Source organism: Callorhinchus milii, unplaced genomic scaffold (assembly GCF_018977255.1).
Source record: "Callorhinchus milii isolate IMCB2004 unplaced genomic scaffold, IMCB_Cmil_1.0 Scaffold24, whole genome shotgun sequence".
Taxonomy (NCBI): Eukaryota; Metazoa; Chordata; class Chondrichthyes; order Chimaeriformes; family Callorhinchidae; genus Callorhinchus; species Callorhinchus milii.
The window spans coordinates 4,668,045-4,693,761 of NW_024704765.1; the positions used below are offsets into that span (position 1 = coordinate 4,668,045).

Sequence of the window (25,717 nt, forward strand, 5' to 3'; positions counted from 1 at the left end):
TCTTCGAGACGTCTCAAAGTGCTTCACAGAATATACTGTAAAGTGAATTGACTGGATATTTTGTGGGCGAAACTGGGCCAATTGTACACAGCAGCGTCCCCACAATTAAGGAGTGACCACATTATTATTATTATGTATTTTGAAGGGATGATTACCCCCGGAAAAGTGATCCCCCAATCGACTAACAACCAGGTCCTTACTTGCTGCTGGGGAAAACAGAAGGGTGTGGAGTAAGGAAACTTGCCTAAAGTTTCGCCCTGCCCGGGAATCGAACCCAGGTCTGATATCGTGCGGCTGGATCTTTGTAGCGTCAACCTGGGCAGGTTGGGGCTCCACCTCACAGGGACGTACCTTGGCCATTTGCACCACATTCGGGAATTCGGTCAGACAGGAGATGGGGATGACATCGTGGTAGGTTCTGAATTTAGTTCTGGGGAACAAAGAAGTTTAGGGTTAGTAAAGGAGCCATTGCAAGGGTCACGATCCTGACCTCTGAGCTCAGAGACTCTTGACCCGCCGGTGAGCCAGTGAGCAACCAATGTGTAACTGCCAACACGCGGTGTACCCCTAGTCACTGCTTCCACCTCACACCCCCCCCACCCCCCCACATATCCCGTCAGCCAAGCCTGCTCCTGTCTCTCTGTCTCTCACCCCAATTCCCTCCCCCTCGGCACCTCCCCTCCCCTCCTCAAAACCCTCCCGATGACTGTGCCTTTCGTCAACACCATCAAACACCCCACCTCCCGCCGTTTCCTCCCACTTGATGATTCCCCCCCACACCCCAACCATCGCCTTTGTCAAGCGCTCAGAGACATGAAACGGTGCTAAGTAAAAGCCAGTCGTTGTTGTTGAAGAACTTACCTCAGCAGAAGTCTCAGGTGCTCCTGGTCGCCAATGATGTCGTACTTTAGGGAGAATACTAAATGGCCCAGCGCACTGTCAATGGTATAATAGTTAAAGTGCTCCTGAGGGGGGAAATATACGTTAAAATAGTCTCGCTCATGCCCCGGGGGGGACGGGGATGGGGGGGAATTTCCACCCAATTTAAATGCAACCAGTCTATAGACAAAAAAGAGGATCTCATTCAGGATTGGGGTCAGGACTGGGATGTGGATCGGCCATTCCTTTTCAAAGTGAAGCCGGAAGCTGAGTTTTCCCAAGAATTCCCCAAATGGGGAAGTGCAGACAGTGTTCTGGCTGCTCGGTTTAGTCTGTTTCCAAATCAATTTTAAAGACAAAGCGTTCAAACTCAAGAACATTTCCCTCAGTGACACGCTGTAGCGGCTCGGTATTAAGACCCCAGTTATTCCACCCCTCCCAATCCCAGCCCCCAGCTTGGGTCCAAATCCCTGAGTGTCCAGTGCCTTGGGACGTCCTTTGACGTGAAAGGCTCCGTGTAAATGTAATTTGTTGGTGTTGTGACCGGATGGCACGCTCTCTGGTCTGTCACGCCCACCCCCCCCAACCCCCCCTCAACCCCCACCGCCCCCCACACCCCTTACCTTTCCCATGAAGTGTTTGCGGTAAAGTTTGGCTATAATGTTGGTCTCCAGCTTGAGTTTGGAGGAGGGGGAGGAGAGCTGATCGGTTTCTGGGGAGCTGGGAAGCTCGTGGTTGGTGCCCTCGATCCAGTAGCCTCCAAACTGGGGGAGAAGCACAATCGGAAACGGGGTCTGTCTCTTGAGAACCTGAGACAGAACAGCCAACAGCCAGCACTTAGATCTGGGCTCAGAGCATCGCTCAGGCCGGCCTGTCCAGCTCCTGGTGCGCAGATATTCCACACATCATCATCATCAATAATTATTCTAGCATTTAAGACAGCGCCTTATCACGTTGTTGAGACGCCTCAAAGCGCGTCACAGGATATACTATGAATAATAATAATAACAATAATAATCCTCGCATTTGATATAGCGCTTTTCACGTCGGGAGGACGTCGCAAAGCGCTTCACAGAATAGACTGTAAAGTGAATTGACTGTATATTTGTGGGCGAACGCGGCAGCCAATTGCGCACAGCAATGTCCCGCAGACAGTCGTAGATTGAAAATGACCAATTTATTATTGTTTTTGGTTTTGGAGGGATTATTATTAGGCTCTGTGTGGAGTAAGGAAACTTGCCCAAGGTTTGGCCCTCTGCCTGGAATTGAACTCAGGTCTCTCGCTTGCAAAGCGAGTGCTCTAACCACTGAGCTACAGGACTCCGTAAAGTGTAGTGACTGTGTATTTTGTGGGCCAAACGCACACAGCAGTGTCACACACACAGTCATGGAGTGAGTGACCACATTTATTTATCTTGAAGGAATTATTTCCCCGGAAAAACGACCTGGCAATCGACGAACAACTGACAATGCTGTGCTCCCCCTAGCGTTTATTGAAGCATCAGCCTGGACTGCGAGTACAAAGACCTCATGTGGGGGCTTGAACCCACAATAATAATCCTTGCATTTGATATAGCGCCTTATCACGTCATGGAGACGACTCAAATCGCTTCACAGGATATATGTAAAGTGAATTGAATGTATATTTTGTGAGCACAACCTTCTGACTCAGAGGTGAGAGTGCGACTGACATATATAATATATTATATATATTATAATAAAATATATATAATATAAATATATATAATAATATATACCAGGCTGACACATAATAATAATTCTTGTTTTCCATACAGTGACATAAATGACATGTCTAATTGACCAGGAAAGGGATTCAGATACTGTACCTCGTGAACACTGGGGTAGGGAATGTAATCTTCTTCTGTCTGCAAGAGATCAAACAACACACCATTTTACAATCAAGGCTATTGATCGGGACAGACAGCCGGTTTGTGTGTGTCAGAGTTAAAATAAAACCACATTTCCTTCCCTCCCTCCCTCCCTCCCTCCGTCCCTCCATTCCCCTCCCACCCCTCACCCCCCCCCCACCTCCCCTCCCTCTTCCCCATTCAAGATTCATCTCAAAACATATCTCTTTCACTGCCCTTTCAATGCCCTAATCGCTCTCGTGTACAAATGACACCAATTTAACACTGAAATAAAGAATGTTTCAAAAGTGGTCACAGTCTTAAAGTTTAAGGATTCCCCTGGACCTGTCAGGTTAAAAAGAGTTTCTAACCAATTGGCAATCAAACCTCTTCGACCGTGTCCTAATTTAGACGCTAAGAACCAAAAAACTGGGGTGAATTCTGGGCTTCCAACTGAAGAACTCTCTAAAATCCCGCACAATCTCACGCATAAAATCCATCATGATTATTAATTGGACAGGTGGTCGGGCCTCTGTGACCTCTTAAGGCTAAACTTCCGACTTGCGGAGGGAATTTTGGGTGCTCTTGGCGGAGAATGGCGACGATCGATCGGATGGGAAAGGGCAAGTTGGAATCCCCTGCGAGGTGTGTGTGTGTGTGTGTTGGTTATCAGCCGAGTGTGAAGGACTTACTTTCAGAGGTGGTGGAAGAGGGCATCTTTGCTCATCCATTCTGCAGCCCTGTACAAGTTTGGGGGAGTGGTGGTGGGGTGGGGTGGGGGGGTGAGAGGAGGAAGGTGGGGGAGAGAGAAAGGAAAAGGTGGTGTGAATATTAGGTACAAACTCCAACAAACAAATCAACAAACAAACCGTCAGCTCCAATTAGTTCCGCATAAGCGCTTTGGGACGTCCTCTCGACGTGAAAAGCGCTATATCAAATGCAAGGATTATTATTATTATTATTATTATTAGTCAGGACCCCATAACGACAAGCTCCGGCCTCACTCCTGCCCACAAACGCTTTACTCCCGGATTTACCCCGGGTTTTTAAGGGAACTCAAGCAATCTCGGCGGTCGGTTTTCTGTCATATCTCAGAGGATCCAGACGGGGAGAATTCCGTCCTGTTTCCCAGCGGATGGATTTCCAGGTCCTCACCCTCGCCTACAACTTACCCCATCATCTCCCCCTCCCTCCACCACCATGGCCCTGGCACCTCCCTATCTCCCTAAACACCCCCCCACCCCCAAACCCTCCATCACCTCAACCCCCCCCCCCACCCGCCCCCCCGCTAAATTTTCATATTCAGCGATTGGCTAAGTCTTACCTGCATCTTCTCAATCATGTCAAACAGGTCAGTGTTCTGTGAGAGAGAGAGAAATTGATAATAATAATAATCCTTATATTTGACACAGCGCCTCTCACGTCGGGAGAACGACTCAAAGCGCTTCACAGGATCTACTCTAACGCTGTGGGTGAATGCGGCAACCAATTCAGCAAAGGAACGTCCCCGCAAGCACCCATGAAGTGAGTGACCGATATTATCTGGGGGAGGGACATTATCGGCCAGGACACCGGGAGAGAGCTCCATGGGAGATCTTTAACGTCCGCCTGAACAGGGCACAGCTGGGAGCTGAATCTAACGTCTGCGACAATTCCTTGAGATGACAGTTGGTGACACAAACTCTGTTATGGCACTGGGGAATCCCAGGTCTCTTTAATCTTTAACAGGAGGGGGAGAGACTCAGGCGGTTTGTGTATCTTCCCGACACACCCACACACCCACATACACACCTCTGGGGAGGGGATGGAAGGAGGGGGATCTACACAGACTTAATTGTTATCAACATCTCCATTATTATTGTAGCAAGCGACGACTAGGAGGGTAGAAGGTGAACGAGATGGTCTTTTATCGTCTAGCAATTCCTCTGATCGTTTAGACGCGCCTGGACTAGCCTCCAACGACTCAGCCTCAAGACACCGGCAGCCGCTTGGGAATAACTCCCTCTGCCTCGCACCCCCTCACTCACATTAACCCCCCAGCGGAGCAGCCGCGGGTCCACAGCCCCCGCCGTGGCCCAGCTCAGCCGGGCGGAAGACGGGGGTTCAGCCATCGTAGCCGTTCTCTGAGCCTCGCTGTCACACAGCACGCTGAGCATGGCTCACACAGCGAACGGTACTCTCCTCTCCTCTTCCCTACTCAAGTCACCAGCTCCCTCTCTCCTCCTCCTCCTCCCCTTCCCCGAGGAAGAACGCAGCGAGACTGGGAACGGAGACTGTGAGTGTGTGCTCCGTATCCGGGCTCGTGTGACTGATAGTGGGACGCAATCCTGGCTTCACGCCCAGACCTAAATCCAAACCACACGAGCCTCTTTGCAAGTACAGACCAACTGCAACAAGCAGCAACACCGCTCTTAGCCTCTGAATAAAAGCACCGAGAGAGAGAGAGAGAGACACGCGCACACACTGTTTATTCTCTCTCTCACTCACTCTCTCAAAATAGTTGTGAGTCCTGATGGCCAAGTGAATTATTTATCTTTTTCCTGCTGAAGTGCAGCCGAGGAAAAGCTTTTCATTAAAAGCTACTTTGGATTACCGACAAAAAGGGTTTTATTCCGAATCCTAAGAGATTTCCTTTTTGGGCAATACTGTGAGATGGAGAGGAGAGGAGAGGAAAGGAGGGGACAAGAGAAGAGGGAGGAGAGAGAGAGAGAGAGAGGAGTGAGGGGAGAGAAGGGGAGAGAGATACCTGGAGAGATACCTCGTGAATCAGGGGAAAATCTTTCAGCCGTGATTGTACAATTATACAAACTGCAGCACAGATGGAGATGTTTCGGTTTAGCTAGCTGCTTTAATCCCAATTCCCCGCTCCCCCCCACACCCACCGCCCACCGCGATGTTTAAATACGGTTCCTTCTGAAATATTTATCCTTTCTCTCCGCCTTCTGATGAAGTTTGCGTTTAAATAATAATACCAATCCTCGCGTTTGACACAGCGCCTCATCAGGTCGTTGAGACGTTTCAAAGCGTTTAAAGGAATATACTGTACGGCGGGGTGACTGTGTACTTTGTGGGCGAGGGTCGAGCGGTGGGAGAGGGGAAGAGGGAAATCCCAACGGAGGCCACGCTAACGACTGCGCCATATGGAATGCCGAGGGGGGATTGCCGGCCAGGTTTCCGTCTGATGCCCTTTTTTTTTCTTTGACCCGTCTTGGCAGCGATGTGGCTTTGTAACATGAGCAAATGAATGAATTAAGCAGCGTTTTACGACACCAGACTGAGCGCTCGTCTCCTCGAGAAGGGCTTGGAGCGAAACTCCTCCGTCCCGCTCAGCAAATGACTTAAATCCCCAACGAATCTGAGTGTCCGAGATGGGCTAAAGCCAGAGGAAATTTTGGTTCCCCCTTCCCCCCCGCCACCCCATCACCCTGCGCAGTGTCTGCTCACCCTAGCTCTCTCCCTCCCTCTCTCTCTCTCTCTCTCTCCCTCTCCCTCCCCCCTCTCTCTCTCTCTCTCTCTCTGTCCCGGATTATCACCGTTTATCTCAAGGCAGAAAATTGTTCCTTTATTTGCAAAGCAGCCGACTCCATGGTAATTTAGTGCTTTCGAAACCTGTGTCCCTAATCCTCTCTAATGGCTGATAATCCGTTTGATAATAAGGTGTGTGACCATCCAGGTTACTGTTTGCACACTCACCAGAAACAGCTAAGTGATCTTTCCCCGTTCCCCCCCACCAACACCCCCCCCCCCACCACTCAAGACTGTGAGCTCAAAGCCCCCAAAGCGGAGGGCTTAAACCCACAATCACTTGTCCCTCCCCCCTCGCTCTCTCCCTCTTTCAAAGCCCACATCAAAACGTGGCATCCTGTAGAGCGAGCGACAGGACCTGGGTTTGATTCCCGGGCAGGTAGGGCGAAACTTTGGGCAAGTTTCCTTACTCCACCCGTACGCCGCTGGTTACCCATCAGTAAGAAGGAACCCAGTTGTTAGTCGATTGGCGGATCGCCTTTACGGGGTAATAATCCCTCCACAAGTAAATAAATCACAATAATTTGGTCGCTCAATCCACGGCTGTTTGTGGGGACGCTGCTGTGCGCAATTGGCTGCCGCGTTTCAATTTACTTTACAGTCTATTCCGTGAAGCGCTTTGAGACGTCTCGAAGATGTGATAAGGCGCTGCATCAAATGCGTGGATTACTATTATTATTACGTCCTCCCGATGTGAAAGGCGCGACTGTATAAGTGTACATTTTTTTACTGCGATTGTGTTCTGACTCCGAGGCGAGAGAGTCAGGGGCTGAACCACTGGTCCGAGCCCAAGGAACAAAGCTGAAGGGGTGTGAGGTGAGTAAGAGCACTTGAGCGCTCGTCATTACGGAGTATGTGTGTGGCTCGTGAAACTGGCCCTGGAATACTTATTCACGCAAAAAAACAGGCAGATGGCGTGAAATGCTCATGACGCACCCAGCGATGTAGGTCAGGTTTACCACAGGCCAAACAGCAGAGGCCAGCACTGAGCACCAACCACTGGCTTCACCCCCTCCACTCCCCTCCACCCCCTCCGCTGCCCTCCGCTCCCCTCCAACCCCTCCAACCCCTCCCTGCCCTGCGCCCCCTCCGCTCCCTTCCACCCCCTCCGCTGCCCTCCACCCCCTCCGCTCACCTCCACCCCTCCGCTGCCCTCCGCTCCCCTCTAACCCCTCCAACCCCTCCCCTCCCCTCCACCCCCTCCGCTCCCCTCCACCCCCTCCGCTCCCCTCCACCCCCTCCACTCCCCTCCGCCCCCCTCCGCTCCCCTCCATCCCCTCCGCCACCTCCACCCCCCTCACTTCTCTGCTTAATTGCTCCCTCGCTCTCACAGACGCTAATTTCAAGCGGTTTGGAGACGTGGCGTTGGAATTACACTGGACGGCTAACTTCAGCCCCTGTGACCTTACACTGAGGACCTATTTGGCCTATTTTATTGATTAGCCTTCGGAGCCCGCTCGCGCCTCAGGGGAAGGAGGTCAAGTGTTGGCTTTCGACCCAGTCACGGCCTGGGTTCCTGGCTCGGACAATCGGGCGCTGGGTGGCGCTCTCTTCTCTGAGTCAGAGGGGATCGAGCCCCTTCCCCCCATCCCACGCCCACCCACACACATCAAGACCTTGAACGTGCACAGTATAAGCTGATACTCCAGCGCCTCCGACAATGCAGCAGAGGCTCTCTCACCCCCCCCCCCCTGTGGATGGGGGAGGGAGGGGAGGCAAGGGGGGAAATTGAACCCACAATCTTCTGACCCAGAGATGTGAGAAAGAGAGAGAGCGAGAGAGAGAGAGTGGTTCCGAGGGAGCCAGACTGAGGCCAGGCGTAACATGACTGTATTTTCCACTGATGGAAAGGGGAGACGAGCAAGTGGTCAAAACAACAACAACAACACGATTCCATTTATAGAGCGCCTGTCACGTCGGGAGGACGTCCCAAGGCGCTGACTCGGGACGTCCAGCTGGCGAGCAAAACAAACGATTGACCGGAAGACCGGAAGACCTCACAAGACAAAGCGAGCTTCACATTTACCGGTGACGTTACAGCTTTACCTTGAGGTACAGGGGGTCTGTGGGAGGCGTGCGGGGCTGCGGACTCAGGAGTTCTAATGAACCGGAGAGGTTAAGGTCTCCTCCATCGTGCTTCCTAGTTGGGGGGGGAAAAAGAAAATTTTTTTTACACAAACACAAACACACACACACACACAAACACACGCTCAAACACACATAAACACACACGCACATGCGCACAAACACACAAACACGCACAAACACATACCCACACGCACAAACACACAAACACAAACATACACACACACAAACACACACAAACACATAAACACGCACACAAACACACACATATGCTGACACCACTGACCACCTCTACTCCTGATCGCGCTGACGCACACACACACACTCGCACATACACACTGACGTGCATGTTGACCCAGGCCGGTATTCCGCACATACCAACGCACAGAGCATCTCACGGTAACACAAGTGTGGCATATAAAGCACAACGGAACGTAAAACTTCTCCACCTGTGAGAGTAGGTTCCCGGCTTCAAACTCCCGCCAGGAACAGCAGGCAAAAGGAGAGCGAGAGGGGAGGGAGGGAGGGAGGGAGGAGAGAGAGAGAGAGAGAGAGAGACGGAGGAGTGCGAATTAAACACAACCTGCAGAAAGTGCTCGCTCGCTCACGCACTCAGTCGCTCGACACGCACTCAGTCACTCGCTCTGCGTGCATTGCAAGTACCCCAATCAAACAATTAAACAAGCGATCTAAGGACAAGCGTTACTCTGCCAACAGGGGTAGGGGGGGAGCTGGTGCGGATGGCGGGGGGCGTGGGAGGAGGGGATTGAGGTGGGGAGCGAGTTGTGGGGGGTGCGGGGGTGATACCGGGCTACTCACTCTTACACCCGGTCAATCTCAGAAGCTCTGTTGTGGGAGGGAGACAGACAGACAGACAGACAGACAGACAGGCAAAGAGCCAACAAATGCAGGAGTTACTTACTGTCTGACAGCCTACAGCTGACACTAAGCTGATGAACAGGGGATATCTCCACCGAACATCACCTGTGGGCGCGCGCGCTCGCGACGTGACGTTTGCTTCCCTGAGTGAAAGCAACTCAATAACCATCTGCCCTGCTCGACGCAGCGTTTAATTAACACCCATCGCTCCACCCCCGGGGCCCTGCTGCCACGTGCAGTGACTGTCGCGGTTTGTAGGTGAGCTGCTGGCCCCCGTGAACAGCCCACAAACTGCCATTGAGTGAACGACCAATTTTATTTATCAATGGGAGAGAAGGAGAGCCTGGGAGGGGCGGGGCGGGGTGGGGGGGGGAGTTATTGTCAGTCAGGGCTCTGGGAGAAATGGGATCTTTAGCGTCTTCCCGGATGGACACGGACAAACGGGACCATTGTTTAACGTCTCTCCCGACAGCACTCCCCCACCCCCCCCACCCTACTGGAATACCAGCCTGGACTGTGAGCTCAAAGTCCTGATGCAGGGGTTTAAACCCACAACCTCACCCACACACACCCGGGCTCACACCGTATGGAGTCAGTCATTAGGGGGGCGAGGGAGGGAGGGAGGGAGGGAGAGAGAGAGAGAGCGGAGGAGAGGGATGCTGAACTGGTGGTCGGGGGGCGGGGGGACGCTCATCACGTGAGCTGTGTCCGAGACACAGCTGGCGAGCAATTCACTCAGTAATTACCCCCAATAAAGCAGGGCTACTCCCCCCATTTATCTGCCGCTTTGTAAAGTTCGTTCCGCGATCAATACCGGCTGATAATCCCAAGCCCCCATTCCAAATCCTTTCCAATTTCCTGCCTCCGTTAAACAAGCAAGAGGCTGAGCTGCGGCATATAAAATATTACAGCAGCGAGCCTCCCGCTTGACACCGAGTCGTCTCGAAGCGCTTCTCGGGATTTCACTGCAAAGTGCGGTGACTGTGCGCTTCGTAGGTGAGCTCGACAGTCAGTTTGCGCGCGACACACAGCGACGACTGCGCAAACAGCAGCGAAGCGATGCACTGATTTTATTTGTCTGTCGGAGGGATGGTCGCTCAGGACATGGAGAGAGAGAGGGAGAGAGAGAGAGAGATCTTTGTTTAACGTCACCACCTGAACAGGGCACAGACAGGGAGTGAGTGAGGTTTAACGTCTCACCTGAATGTGGGGGGTGGGGGGGGGGGGGGGGGGAAATGGTGCGATCAAATGGTCCAAAGGGCATTTCCTCACTCAAACCAATCCTCCCTCGGGATCGATTGATCGATCGACAACATCTGCGTTTTGTTTTCACCCACTTACTCGGAAGGAGATAGCACTGTTTAAACAGCAGGAAAATCTGCCTTAACGAGTCCCCCCCTCCCGTCCACCCCCACCCTCGCTCCCGCATGTTTAGCTCTAGAAAATCTCCAAGAGGAGACAACAACAACAACAACTTGCATTTATATAGAGGCCTTAACTCCGGACGGAGTATCGGAGCGCTTAACAGAGCTTAACTGCGGACGGACAGAGAGTGGTTTGTCACGGGGGTGGGGGGGGTGTCGGTGTGTAATCAGGGCCCCCCCCCCTCTCACACACAGATCAGTTATCACATCACATAATTGATTTTAAAAACACATGTCCCTGTTTTCAAGCGCTGAGCAGGTTTAATCAATCGCTGCCTCCAAATTGTGTGCAGCCGAGATCAATTCCGTCTTATTAATTACGAGTTAAATTACAAATCCCATTAATCCCTGGCGCTCGGTTCCCATTCGGAAACACAGTCACTACACCGTACCGGTGGGGGTGGATGCAGTGGTGGGGAGGAATTGTGACACGGTTTGAGGTGTTTTAACGTGATGAGGCACTGTGGCAAACGCAAGGATTATTATTATTATTATTGTTATTGATTAAGAATGGAAAGTGTTTTATTTTGCACTGAACAGTAGAAAGAGGACACGGGCTGCGATCGAGGGGCGGGGAGGGGTAAATTCAGAACATACCACTGCTTCAGTGAGCGAGCAGTAAAGTGGTAGAACTGGGCAGACGGTGGAAGCAGAAAAGTGTTGTTTGTTCTTATTTTCTTCCAAGACGTTTCGGATTCAATCCTCGCTTCACGGAGAGGAAGAGGAGGGAGGTACTTCGGGAAAGGCTCGGAAAGATGTAACTGCTGCGGTCGAAAGCTGGCATGAACCCACCAGAGACTGCGGCCGTTTGTTCGACGGTCAGAAAGTCTCCGGCTGTTTTTGTGATGTTTGCCCTGCCCTGGGGCTGTGCCAGTTCCGCTCGCAGCAGCTGACTGGCGCAAACGGGCGTGTAGCGAGACAAGCTGGTGTGGACACGTCAAATCGCGGGAACAGCAGGTCGTCCTCAAAGCCACATGGGGACATTAATCACTGGGTTTCCCCACTCATTTCTAAGTGGCTTTTAAAACGAGGCTAATGCGATCAACTAATATCTGGTCCAGCGATGCTAATCTCCCTGGAAATTGCCTCTCTCTCTCTCTCTCTCTCTCTCTCTCGTCAGCTCATGTTGGGAATCGTTATCTCTGAAAGGAACGTTGGCTCAGGTTCCGGGCAAACACCAGCGATTGGGGATCGCGGAGTCAGCGTAAGAGATGGAGTTAATGTGCACGTCTCCGTGTGATTACTGAGGGGCTGCTCGGTTGGGAGGGGAGGGGTGGGGGGGGAAGGGGAGGGGTGGGGGCATGAGGAGGGGGTGGCCAGGGCCTGGGGGCGGTATGGAGGAGAGTGGCGAGGACAATACAGGGGACAGATTAATGCCTAACGCAGTGCGGACGGGATCATTGCGTCCGAGCAGAGGAACCTCAATGAGCAGCTCAATGGACAACTCTCACAGCGTTACAGTACGACACCAGCAGAGGACGACATTGACCCTACCACACAACACTCGGAATAATAACCTTCACATTATGTGCGTACATATATATATTATATATTATAGCGCCTTATCACGTCTCAAAGCGCTTTCACATAATATATTGTAAAGTGAACGTTGGCGGGCATGTCGTTGTGCGCAGACCGGATGCCCCGTTCGCCTATAAAAATACAGTCACTACACCTCCCATGAAGCACTTTTGAGATGCCCTCCTAACCTGCTGATTAGTTAAGCAGTTAAGTAGTTGATTTACTCTGTGGGGAACAGTTGACATGGAATCCCTGAGGCCCAGTCAATTGACCAGCACCACCCACAAAGCTTCCCCCTGGGCCCAACCCTGACAGGACGGTAAATGGGGAATAAATTAACGGCTGGAGTCAATGTTTCTCTTAAGCAAACATTCCTCTTATCTGTTTCGCGCCCATTAAATAAAATGTGCTGATGCACATTGACAGAGACAAACACTCTAATCCATTGCATGGAGCCTGGAACCAGCCCACCTGCCCGGGGTTGGGAGGTGGGGCTTCAACTGTCCAGACCAGCGATGGTCAACCTGTGGCCCGCGGGCCGAAAGCGGCCCACTGAACATCCGCACCAGTCTAGGTAAGTCCGCGTTCGATCGGTTATGTGTCTTAAGTTTTTTCTTGATTGAATATTTCTTGACGGTCAGTGAAAATCAAGAAATATTCCAGCGATGAAAAATCTAGGGTTGTTCGTCGGACGTTGCTGTGTACAAATTGGCTGCCGGGTTCAGCCCCCAAAAAATACCCAGTCACTACACAGAAAACCCTGTGAGGCGTTTTGAGATGTTCTTCTGACGTGAAAGTCGCTGCGTCAATGGTAAGGATTATTGTTATTATTATTATTATTGGTGACTGTTGCCAATGGGAAGGCACTGGCTGGATTGACGGAGCAGCCAAACTATGAATGGGAAGCAGATGAGGCTTTTTAACACGATTATACATTTCAATTTCTATCCCTGGATTAAGGATTCTTGGGCTGTCGCTGATACAATGGGAAAACCTCGGCTTAATATACGGCTCAGAGATACTTCGGATAAACGTGTGTCCGTCAGGAAGCAAACCTGCCCTCAAGTCTACACCTGCCTCCTGCAAACCACCCAATAATCTGTGTTCACCTCCCCCCCCCCCCCCCCTACACACACTAAACATATGAGGGAGTTTACCCCACAGATCAAATTGCTCGTGGCTGTTTGTGGGACGTCGCTGTGCGCAAACTGGGCTGCCGTGTTCGCCTACAAAACTACGGTCACTGCGCGTTACAGTGAAGCGCTTTTAAGGCGTCCCTCCGACGTGGAAGGTGTCGTGTTATGAGCTAGTCGAGGGAGTCTGCAGCCAATGGCTCCGGGCTGCTATCTAAATGCAAGTTGTTGTTGTTGTTGTGGCTCTCTGCACACCGAGAGAGAGAGAGAAAGACAGCCATTCCGAGATGCTTCAGTAACCAACATCCCCGTCCCTTGAATCCCCACCAGCAATCAATGGTCTTTTTTTTGGTTTTCGACGTGTTTTTTTCTGGAGTCTCAGGGATTTCAAGGGTTTGTTACCTTCGTGAACATCGAGCGAGTCTCCCAGCTCGGGAACCAATCTGCATCCGTTCGAACCCGGCCTGAGATTCGCCACGAAGGGTCTCTAACCCACACGCAAACAAACCCTCGACGCTTTAATGAACCTCCTCCAATTAGCCGCTCGATAATTGGGAGCTGATCACTTTGATGTGTGAGCGAGGCCCCCCCCCCCCCCACCCCCCACCGATGAAACAGAAGCGGCTGATTATCAAGCCCTCAGTCACTCACGCTCTCTCTCTCTCTCTCTTTCTCTCTCGTCTCCGGGTGAGAAGGGTATAGGTTTGAACCCCCCCATCACCAACCCACCCACCCACACACACACCGTGTCAGGGGCTTTGCTCTCAACGTCGAGGCTAATGCTCCATGTGCAGTACTGGGGGGTGCAGGGGGGAGAGGGGGAGAGCGGGGAGGAGACCCGTGTTGACGGAGATACCGTCATGAACACACGGACACAGCTTAGTGGTTTAATGTCTCATTCAAAGTCTACATAGCTCGGGTCAGCCTGGACGGTGTGAGCTCAAAGCCCCTGAGGTGGGAGTGGGGGGGGGGGGAAGAGGAGGGGTGTGGGCTTGAACCCATAACCTTCTGACCCAGAGGTGAGAGCATTGAGCGATTGAGTTCAGGCCGACGCCAATCACTCTACGTCCTCGACGCAGACTCCCACGTGGGGCAGACGGACCCACGGGACCCTTTTTTGAAATGGTTTCGTTGAACAAACGTTCGGAGAGGTTCTCTTCCAAAGTCGCTGATGGAGAAGCAGAGACCAGGTTTGTCTGCGATGCGCTGCCGCCTGGTGGCAACGAGGGGGAATTGGAGCCTCACCTTTCAGCATTCGGACAGAGCAAGACATTAAATACGGCAATAATAATAATAATAATCCTTGCAGGAGCGAGGACGTCTCTTTACTGTAGTGTAGTGACTGCGTGTGTTTTGTATTTTAATCTTCGGGCAATAGCTTAACAGTTATTGCCAGGAGTCAGCATAGATACGCGCACGAGGGGACTACACCAGGGTCCTGATATAAGGCGATATAAGCGTGAACTGCACTGTAACTGCGTTGTATTCTAACACGCGCCGGGTGCAAGACCACGCGTGTGTGTGTAAATGCTCATTTCTGAGCTGGAGACAGGCAGGAGCTCGGGGTAAATTACATCAGATGGTCACCAAGTGGGTTATGATAATGTTAATGACTAACAATAATAATTTTAATCATCCTTGTATTTGATGAAGCGCCTGATCGAGTCGTCGCGATATCCTTAACGCCCACCAGTTCGGGGGGGGGTCCTCAGTTTCACGTCTCACCCGAAAGGACGGCGTTTCCGACAATGCGGAGGTGGGAGGGCGACTGAGCCGGTCGTTTTAAACCCGTTATTTGAGCCTGTCCCATCCCAGTGCACATATGCACCCCCCCACCCGCCCCCCCACCCACCACTCACCCACCCCCAACTCCCCACCCGGCTTTAGAAAAAGCTGCCCGAACTAAGCATGTAATTAAAAGCAAAAGCTGGGGTATTACATGGTTGAATAATTAGCCCCAGGGGTAATTAATCTAATCCCAGGGAACAGTTCATACCTGAAGGCAACAGGATTCCAATCCTAGCATGCGTCACGGACCCACGAACACGCAACTCACACGCATCCTCGCTCGCTAAACGGCCTCAGCTCCTTGTTACTGGACGGGCTCTCGCTCACCGTCTCGTCCCGATAACCCGGCAAACAAACACCGCCTGCTCCACGCCGAAACACCGCACATGCGCTTGTCGGCGGGTGTAGTGACTGGCTGTACAGGCAAGCTGCTGCCAAGGCGCAGCCCCCGGGTGAGAGACGCAATATAAACCCAAGTTGTCGTTGTCGTCGCTAACCGAGGCGTTAAAAACCGAGCTCCCTGACTGCACATCAGGCGGATGTTGTTCAGGTGGAGGGGGTTTCTCTCTCCCGGTTGGTGTCCTGGTCGACAATCCCCCAAATAAAATTGGTCACTCGCTCTATCAGCAAATAAACAGTCGCTACACTTCCCAGTAAAATCTTGGGAATCCGTTTCGGGACGTCTCAACGACATGATGAGAGGGTTACAATGAACAAATGGACCATTGGTTGAACAGTGATGTCTGGGGCAATGGACATGGGAGAGCAGCGCCTCTGCCATGGGAGCGACACTTACACTGCCTTCCACACCATTCCCCCCCCAACAAGATGTGGCTGGGATTCAGGTGCTGTGAGATGGAGAGGATGGACAGAGAGAGAGAGAGAGAGTTTCTGTAGCAGAAACGAGGCAGAAAACAGCAAACCAAGCAGACGAAAGCGGTTACTTACTGCGAGCTTCTCACACGTACAAAAGATTTATCGACCCTGCAAAGGAGGCAAAAAAAAGTTCATTCAGACCTCGAATTCTTTCTTATGGTGGAGGGGGGGGGGGGGGGGGGAGTTAAAAGTTATATAATTTTTTTAAGCAATTACTTAATAGTATAAGGCAACAAGTAACAGAACTTTAATAACAATAATCCTTGCATTCATAATGCAGCCATCACGTCAGGAGGACGTCCGTCTCCAAACTCTTCACAGGATTCATTGTAAAGTGTAGTGACTGTGCATTCTGTGGGTGAGCCCGGCAGCTGATTTGTGCACAGCGACAGGCCCCAAACAGCCATGATATGAAACGTGATAAATGTTAAGCGCTATGTTAAGTGCAAGAATTATCATTATTATTATTATTATCATCTTTATCAGTGGTGATAATCTCGTTTCAGTGCTTCGATTTCCGTGTGCTTTTGTTATTTAATTTCTAAGCATGTCCCTTCCATCTCCCTTTCTCTCTAAATCTCTCTCTCCCTACGTATTTCTCCTTCTACTCTCTCTCGCTCTCTCTCTCTCTCTCGCTCGCTCTCTTTCTCTCTCTCTCGCTCTCTCTCTCGCTCTCTCATATCCCGCCCTGAAGAGCTTTTGGGGAGTTACGTGACCCATTTTAAACGTTTAATAAAAAAAAAAATCAAATCTCTGAAAACGGGAGCGAGAGAGAGAGAGAGAGAGAGAGAGAGTCCGAACGAGTGAGCGTCAGGGGATGGGGCTCAGTCAGGGAACCGCGATCACGCCAAATGCACTCACATCTCTGAGCCTCACAACCTGCTCTCATTAGGGCCACTCACTGGTCTGTGAGCACCTGTCAGCCTTCAGGAGGGCTGGCTGACTGGCTTGTGGCAGGCAGCTTGACCTACATAACAAGCTTTGTTCCTCTCCCCGCTCCCCACGCACACGCAATTTGTTCTCTGGAAAAACATGGAGTCCTGTAGCGAATTGGTTAGCGCGCTCGCCTCGCAAGCGAGAGGACCCGGGTTCGATTCCCGGCCGGGCAGGGCGAAACCCTAAGCAAGTTTCCTTACAACACACGCCTCCGTTTACCGAAGCGGTAAGTAGGAACCCGGTTGTTAGTCGATTGAGGGATCACATTCCGAGGGGTAATAAACCCTCAAAAAATCCACTCAATCCACTCAACTGTTTGTGGCAGATCCCGGAACAAATCTCAACGTCCTGGCCAACACTCCCCCGAATAAAATTGGCCAGTCACACTCCGTGGCTGTTTGTGGGACACACTGCTGTGCCCCACAAACTGGCGGCTGCGTTTCACCCCACAAAATTCGTAGGCATATCCTGTGAAGCGCTTTGAGACGTCTCTACCACGTGATAAGACGCTATGTCGAACGCAAGCGACGCTGAGCCAGCGAGGAGCTCGACGAAGGAGATTAGTAGATTAGTAAACAACCAATTTGTTTTGATTATTCGAGGTAATTTAATAAGAAAATGCTGATTTTTCAGTCAGCCAGGTGTGTGTGACACACACGGAAACCCACTGCTGTGCATAAGAGAATCCAAACCACAGATTTCCAAGTATCGCTATACATGGAAATCCCTGTGTCCAGAATCAAATACGCACTCTCTCTCTCTCTCTCTCTCTCCTTCACTCACTCTCTCCCTGGAGGGATGCATCCTGCTTATATAATTCCAGAAAATATTAGCCAAGGCTTAGGAACCCCCAGAGTGTGCGTCGGGGTAACTGCTGGAGTCTAACCAGCTAAAGCCACGTAGCTTCAGAGAGCGCTGTCTGGCAAGCTTTCCCGCTGGAGTCCTGTAGCTCAGCGGTTAGAGCACTCGCTTTGCAAGTGAGAGACCTGAGTTCAATTCCAGGCAGAGGGCGAAACCTTGGGCAAGTTTCCTTACTCCACACAGAGCCTAATAATAATCCCTCCAAAACCCAAAACAATAATAAATTGGTCATTTTCAATCTACGACTGTCTGTGGGACATTGCTGTGCGCAATTGGCTGCCGCGTTCGCCCACAAATATACAGTCAATTCACTTTACAGTGTGTTCTGTGAAGCGCTTTGGGACGTCCTCCTGACGTGAAAAGCGCTATATCAAATGCAAGGATTATTATTATTATTATTATTGTCCAGCAAGGAACACCCAACACGTCAGCGCTTTGACTTGCAGGGTTAACAGGAGCTGAGTGGGAGCATTCCCCGTCCTTCCAAGACCTGCTGATGAGCCAGGCTGGGCTGTGCTGTCATCAACAGTGCCCTGGAGTACGCTCTATCTACACACACACACGCACGTTCGCACACGTCTGTGCGCACACACACACAACCCATGTTCCGAATGAAATTTCACAAGACATCTTATGACCATAAAAGTGGAGTTTTAAAAAAAAATGACTTAACTCAGGGTAACAGCCCAACCGGAAAAGAACGACACAAGGAGTAAATAAAACCACACAAACAAAATGTCACTGCCTTTTCGGGTCCGAATAGCACCAAAAATAAATGTCCACGCTCCTTGATTGTAATTTATGTGCATCTCAATAAGATCTTCCCTCAAAAAAAAAACACACAATGATTCAATGAAGCCATATTTGTCTGGATTTTGGTCGTAAATAATGCTGCTTCCTTTGGCCCACAGAACACGTGGCCACTGCACTTCACTGTGAAGTGCTTTTGAGACGTCTTGTCAAACCTGAAAGCCGCTGTAATCATTACTGTACAGAAAGATTACTGTGTGTAATGTAATCATTACTGTACAGAAACCTTGGCCTTAATGTTACCGGCCGGCTCAGTACTTGTGTATGTGTTGTGCGTTAGTCATATAAAATCCGACTTCTGCATAACTTTACATAAGTCGTACACAATATCAGTTATAATAGTAATCGTTGCATTCGATATAGTCTTTGAGACGCCTCAAAGCGCTTCACAGAATACACTGTAAAGCGAATTGGCTGTATATTTTGTGGGCCAAACACGGCAGCCAATTGCGCACAGCAGCGTCCCCACAAACAGTCGTGGACTGAGTGACCAAATTATTATTCTTTTATTGATTTATTTTTGAAGGGATTATTACTCCCGGAAAAGCGATCCGCCAATCGACTTAACAACTGCGTTCCTACTTACTGCTAGTGGTGTGGTGTAAGAAAATCTGCCTAATTTCCGCAGCAACAGAGGGTAGGTAACGCACGAGTAAATGCCTCGCCACGTGCAAAACATAATCATGTGTAAAGAGAGCGCGGGATGGGGATGTTATCTGTTGTGCAACAAGCCACAGCAAAATATAAAATAACACGCTTTCAACACAGCGCCTTTCACGGCAGGAGGACGCCCAAAGGTGCTGGACCAACCAAGACGTAAGGAATGATCGTATCGTTTCGTTTTAACGTCCTGCTTCGAAATGCGAACTTGTAGCACAGAGAAAAGGCTCTCACAGGCTGTGACTTGGTGGAACCTCGAGCCTGCAGGTCTGCGACCGAGTCTGTCGCTCTACTGCAGATGGATAAAATTCAGTTTCACAATATTAAGTTCCTTCCCGTAAATCCCAGCGAGTTTCACAATGATTGGTGGCTGCTCCCCACCCCCATACACATACACTGATACAGAGACACACACTGATGTAGAGAGAGAGACACACAACTGATATAAAGAGAGACAGACACACACTGATATAGAAAGTCAGACGCATACACTGATATGGAGAGAGACATATACACTGATATAGACACACACACTGATACATAGAGAGAGACACACAACTGATATAGAGAGAGACAGACACACACTGATATAGAAAGACAGACGCATACACTGACATAGAAACACACACTCACACACACTGATATAGAGACACACACTGATATAGAGAGATACATACACTGATATAGAGAGAGACAGACACACACACTGAGATAGAGAGACACACACTGAGACAGAGAGACACACACTGACATAGAGAGACACACACTGAGACAGAGAGACACACACTGACATAGAGAGACACACACTGAGACAGAGAGACACACACTGAGATAGAGAGACACACACTGAGACAGAGAGACACACACTGAGACAGAGAGAAACACACACTGACATAGAGAGACACACACTGAGATAGAGAGACACACACTGAGACAGAGAGACACACACTGAGATAGAGAGACACACACTGAGATAGAGAGACACACACTGACATAGAGAGACACACACTGAGACAGAGAGACACACACTGACATAGAGAGACACACACTGAGACAGAGAGACACACACTGACATAGAGAGACACACACTGAGACAGAGAGACACACACTGAGACAGAGAGACACACACTGACATAGAGAGACACACACTGAGACAGAGAGACACACACTGACATAGAGAGACACACACTGACATAGAGAGACACACACTGAGATAGACAGACACACACTGACATAGAGAGACACACACTGAGACAGAGAGACACACACTGAGATAGAGAGACACACACTGAGATAGAGAGACACACACTGACATAGAGAGACACACACTGAGACAGAGAGACACACACTGACATAGAGAGACACACACTGACATAGAGAGACACACACTGACATAGAGAGACACACACTGAGACAGAGAGACACACACTGAGATAGAGAGACACACACTGACATAGAGACACACACTGAGATAGAGAGACACACACTGAGATAGAGAGACACACACTGAGACAGAGAGACACACATTGAGATAGAGAGACACACACTGAGACAGAGAGACACACACTGAGATAGAGAGGACTTACAATGCACAAAATCTTGGCCCCAGTTCAAAGCAACCGTGGCTTTGATCCCAGGACTTCAACGCCGTCCATCAATTCATCCTCTCTAATTGCTCTCGGTTTAAATACAAAAAACACACGTGAACATGCACTGACATAAATAATAATATAATAATAATCCTCGCATTTGATACAGGGCTTCATCGCGTCCTCGAGACGTTCCCGAAGCGCTTCACAGAATGTACAGGAAAGCGAATCGACTGTGTATTTTGTGGACGAAACGCGGCAGCCAATTGCGCACAGCAGCGTCCCACAAACAGTCGTGGATTGAGCGACCAAATTATTATTATTTTTTAAGCGATTATTACCCCCAGAAAAGCTATCCGCCAATCACTAAGGTGTTTTTATATATATATTATATATGTATAGGTGAATTGTATCCCAAGTTTAGGATCCGACTGGTATTATTTTTTTTCCCCCGCACAAACAGAAAATAAAATAAAAATATTAAGAAATTCTGCTTTTATCTGAATTCAGTGCGACTAAACCCATTAAACTAGGTCTCAGCAGTATTCGGTACCCAGGTTTCATATCGGAACACCTTCACAAAGCGCTTCCCAGGATTTGCTGTGCGGAATTGTCTGCCACGTTTCACCTACAAAACACACAGTCACTCCACTTTACAATATATTCTGCGGAGCGCTTTGAGACGTCTCGGCGACGTGACAAGGCGCTACATCGGACGCAAGGATTATTAGTGGTATTATTATTTACAGTGAAGTGCAGTGACTGTATGTCTTGTAGGTGAATTCATGGGCATGGCAGGGGGGAAGGTTGGGAATCGAAACTTTATAAAAAAATATTACAAGACCCCGGAATCTCACGCGCAAACATTAAAAAAAACCTTTTAAAATTATGCAATTTCCTAATTTCGGAAACCTCCTCTCCGCCCGGTCACTCACCGAAGAACAGCAGTGAGTTCAACCCCACACGGCAGGTTACACAACTCTCCGCGTCTCTCAATAAAGCTTGCGTTAAAGTAAACCATAAAGGCTCCTTTTAAAAGTCACGCCCACACACGCGCAAAACTCTACGCTTATCCCTGTTATTGCATTAAAACTAAAATCACCAACGAATCAGTTAGTCGTGATCGAAAGCCAGAGATTTAAAGAAATTTAAAAAAAAGTCTTTAAAAATATACACGTGAAAATAATCGTAAAAAAAGGATGTGTAGAGAAACGTGGGGGATAGACTCACCCCCGTCCCCTCCGCAACCGCACGCCTCAATCCTTTGGAAGCTGCAGGGAAAGCAGAAAAGACGGAACTTTTTTTTTATACAGAAATAAATTTCATTGGAGACGTTCGTTTCCTCTGCTGGATGGAGAGACGGATTCCCAAGCGAGAGGCGAATTGTTTCATCAATGAACCGGAGAAGAACGCCGCCCGACACAGCGAGGCCGTAAAGTGCCGACAACAACAAATATCCATTCACTTTCCCCCCGAGGAGATGGTGATGGCTCAAACGTCCTGGTAACTTGCACGCTTCTCTAGGCTTGGGTTATTGGTTTTAAGCAGTGAGCGCCTGAAATACACTGGGCAAAAAACAAACAGGATGCTAGTCAGGGCTGCCAAATCAGCTGATTCATAACCCCGCATAAGTCACGCTCAAACTCTAGAGAGACGTGGTCAGGTCATACCTGTATGCATTTCTGGTCACCTACACAGAGGGCAACAGAAGTACTTAACAACAATAATCCTTGCATTTGATACAGCGCCTTATCATGTCTTTGAGACGTCTCAAAGCGCTTCGCAGAATCTACCGTACAGTGGATGGACGGTGTGTTTTGGGGGGCGAAACCCAACAGCCAATTGTCCCACAAGCAGTCGTGGATTGAGTGACCAGGTTGTTATTTTTCTTTTGGAAGGGATTATTATCCCCGGGAAGCGATCTGCCAATCGGCTAACAACCGGGTTCCTCTTACTGCGAGGTGAACAGAGGCGTGTGGAGTAAGGAAACTTGACTAATGTTTTGTTCCGCCCGGGAACTGAACCCAGGTCCTCTTGCTTGCGAGGCGAGTGTGCTAACCACTATACAATGGGACTACACACTTGACTGAGGAGTGAGTCCAGAGGAGAGCAACAGGGACAGTCCCCAGTGCTGAGAGCTATGAGAACGAATGGATAAAGCTAGGGCTCTTCAACCTTGAGAGGTGATGTATGTCTCAGGAGGAATCTTATCAAGGTCTATCGCTATCGCATTAAGTGAAAGAGAGAATAAACCTGGAACATTACGTTCAGATGTGCTGAGGCAGCAGGAGGAGAGGGAACAAGTTCAGGGTTGCGTTGGGGTAATTTTAAGCCAGATGGACACCAGGAGTTATTCCGTTGCACAGAAGGCAATTGGCGATCGGAATGGGGCGAGTAGGAAGGGTGGCCAATCATCAACACTGCTAAGGGAGGAGGGTAAGGCAAATTTTTCTTCATCAAGACAACAACAACAACAAATTACATTTACACAGAGCCTTTCAGGTCGGGAGGATGTCCCAAGGCGCTGGACAGTCAGGGATTTGGACCAGAACTCGGGGATGGGAGGGAGGGTAGAGGGAAGAGTTTCAGCCAAATAACAAGGGAGCGACCGAGGTTACTGGTCACTTGGAGGTTTACCCCCAATCATCCCTCCACCCCGACCCGACCCAACCCCAGCCCATCCCAACCCATAACAGGGGAGATTTAGCCAAGAGCCAATTTCCATTCCAGGTTAGAAATTCTCCCAATTCCCAGCCTGCCTCAACTTGGCATCAAGCCAGGCCATCAATAAATCAGCCTCGGTGCTTCAAACACAGCACAAAACGTTTCGTTAGGTGGGGAGGAAGAAAGGGAAGTGGGGGGGGAGGGAAGATTTAGTGAAGGGACTTTCTCCTGGTGTCCTGACCAATAATTTCTCCAAATAAAATTAGCTCTGGCTTTCCATTAACATCATTCGAGCTTTTTTTTAAATATATTATTTCTGTATATTAATTTTATATATAGCTCACAGGACGGAGGAAAACTCCTCAATTTCGGTCTTCAAAAGGGAATTGCTTCCTAATTTTTCTTCTTCGGACCAGTATCCAAATGGTGGATTGACAATGGTCCAAATTCGGGGCAGAACCTTAAGGCTCCGGGACTGGTCTCGGGGCTAAAACCGAGGAAATTCTGTCTCTCCCGAGAGGAAGGGCGCTACACCACGTCAACGCACACGGCTGTTGTTTCCCTTGCCGTTCCTACGAGATCAAAAGCCAACCTTACCTGGACCTCAACTGTGAAAGCCTATTAATTATTGCCTTTGTATTATTGTTGGTTTCTAAGCTGGGCCCAGCTACCCAGTGGGCCATATCGGGCACTATACTGAGGCTTTATGGCAGAGTGTAGCTCGGAGATTGGACTGTGGAGATGTCCCCATTGTTCACGTTTACTAATTAAAATCCACACAGAGAGAACCTTCGTCACACATGACTTGCCTCAGAAATTGGAATGACTCCGGGTTGGCCAATAACAACAGCAACTTGCATTTGCACAGCGCCCCTCACATTGACAGTGGCGGAGTGCGACACTAAGCTGGGGGGTGGGGGTGGGGAGTTGGGAGGTGACCGTAAGCGCAGTCGAAGAGGAGGGTCTTCGGGCGCGACCTGAAGACGGGGAAGGAAGGGGCAAGGCGGAGGGACAGAGGAAGAGTGTTCCAGAGTTTCAGGGCATAGTGGCTGAGGGAACGGAGGCCACGTATCGAGAGATTATCTCTCGACGTCATGCTAACAGTCTTGTGAGCTGAATATTTCAGGCCTCGATGAAATGTGTCTTGGGATGTCCTTCCGACGTGAAAGGCGCTATGCAACAACAACAACAAACCTTGTCATTTGATATAGCGCCTTCTCACACCTTTGAGACGTCTCAAAGTGCTTTACAGGATGTGCAGTTACGTGGAATTGACTGTGGATTTTGTGGGCGAAAAGCAAGTGTGTTGTTGTTGTTGTTGTCATTTCCCCCCCACCCCTCGCTCTAAAACACTGCATACTCCAGAACCTCAAGCTTTGAGCATTGGCCTGTCTCTGTCTCTGTCGGTCGGTCTGTCTCGCCTCCTGCTCCCCGAACTCATTTGTTGTGGCTCTAACCTCAGCCCAGAGGAGGGTGGCTGGCACACACTGTAGGGCCGGATTGGGTGACAGCGTCAGAAGGAATGACAAAGCCTCGGGCGAGGAGCATCACAGACGATCTCTGCTCGCAGCTTCAGCGAGACCGTGACTCACACACAAACACATTCCTTTACAGCTGAGCACCGCTTTAGCCAGGCTTCACTGGCTCCCAGGCCAGCCTCCACAAGGTCCTTGTCCTGTCCTTCAAGATCTCCCTCACCCCTTACCCTCCCCCACCATCCCCCAACCCCTTACCCAACCCTACCTTTGCAAATTCCTATTAGGGTTCTCTCCTATTGAAATGTATGCACAACAAAAATAACAACAATAATAACAATAATAATAATAATCCTTGCATTTGATATAACGCCTTCACATGTTGTTGAGACTTCTCAAAGCACTTTGTATTCTGTGAGGTGATTTGAGACGTCTCAAAGACGTGATAGGGCGCTATATCAACAACAACAACAACAACTTGGATTTATATAGTGCCCTCCACACCGGACGGCGTCTCAGAGCGCTTTACAGTAACGGATCCCGGGACCGAGCCAGGGGGAGGGGGAGGGGGGGAAGGTGACCAAAGGTGCGGTCAAAAGAAAGGTCTTCAGCAGAGACCTGAAAATAGGAAGAGAGGGAGCGAGACAAAGGGAGTGAGGAAGGCAGTTCCAGAGCCTCGGGGCAAAGTAGCTGAAGGCACAGCCGCCGAGGGTGGAGCGGAGGACTCGGGGGTCGAGGAGGAGG

General features: G+C 50.0%; 1 protein-coding gene across 14 annotated transcripts in view; it reads right to left on the reverse strand.

Moving 5' to 3' along the window:
* The window catches only part of rap1gapa (RAP1 GTPase activating protein a), a 65,699-nt gene that overhangs the window by 19,461 nt on the left and 20,521 nt on the right, over positions 1-25,717 (reverse strand). For 2 of the 14 annotated variants that reach the window (XM_042343607.1, XM_042343601.1), the window contains exons 1-8: positions 9,177-9,194; positions 8,319-8,412; positions 4,072-4,107; positions 3,440-3,487; positions 2,727-2,765; positions 1,503-1,688; positions 862-965; positions 352-430 (exon numbers count right to left, since the gene is read on the reverse strand). In XM_042343607.1, coding sequence (XP_042199541.1) covers positions 352-430; positions 862-965; positions 1,503-1,688; positions 2,727-2,765; positions 3,440-3,487; positions 4,072-4,089 — 474 coding nt within the window. In that variant the 5' untranslated portion in view covers positions 4,090-4,107; positions 8,319-8,412; positions 9,177-9,194. Of the gene's footprint in view, positions 1-351; positions 431-861; positions 966-1,502; positions 1,689-2,726; positions 2,766-3,439; positions 3,488-4,071; positions 4,108-4,774; positions 4,797-8,318; positions 8,413-8,806; positions 8,866-9,176; positions 9,195-16,050; positions 16,087-22,064; positions 22,085-25,717 lie in introns of those variants that run through there. The other 12 variants (XM_042343609.1, XM_042343603.1, XM_042343608.1 and 9 more) reach the window with 9 other exon arrangements.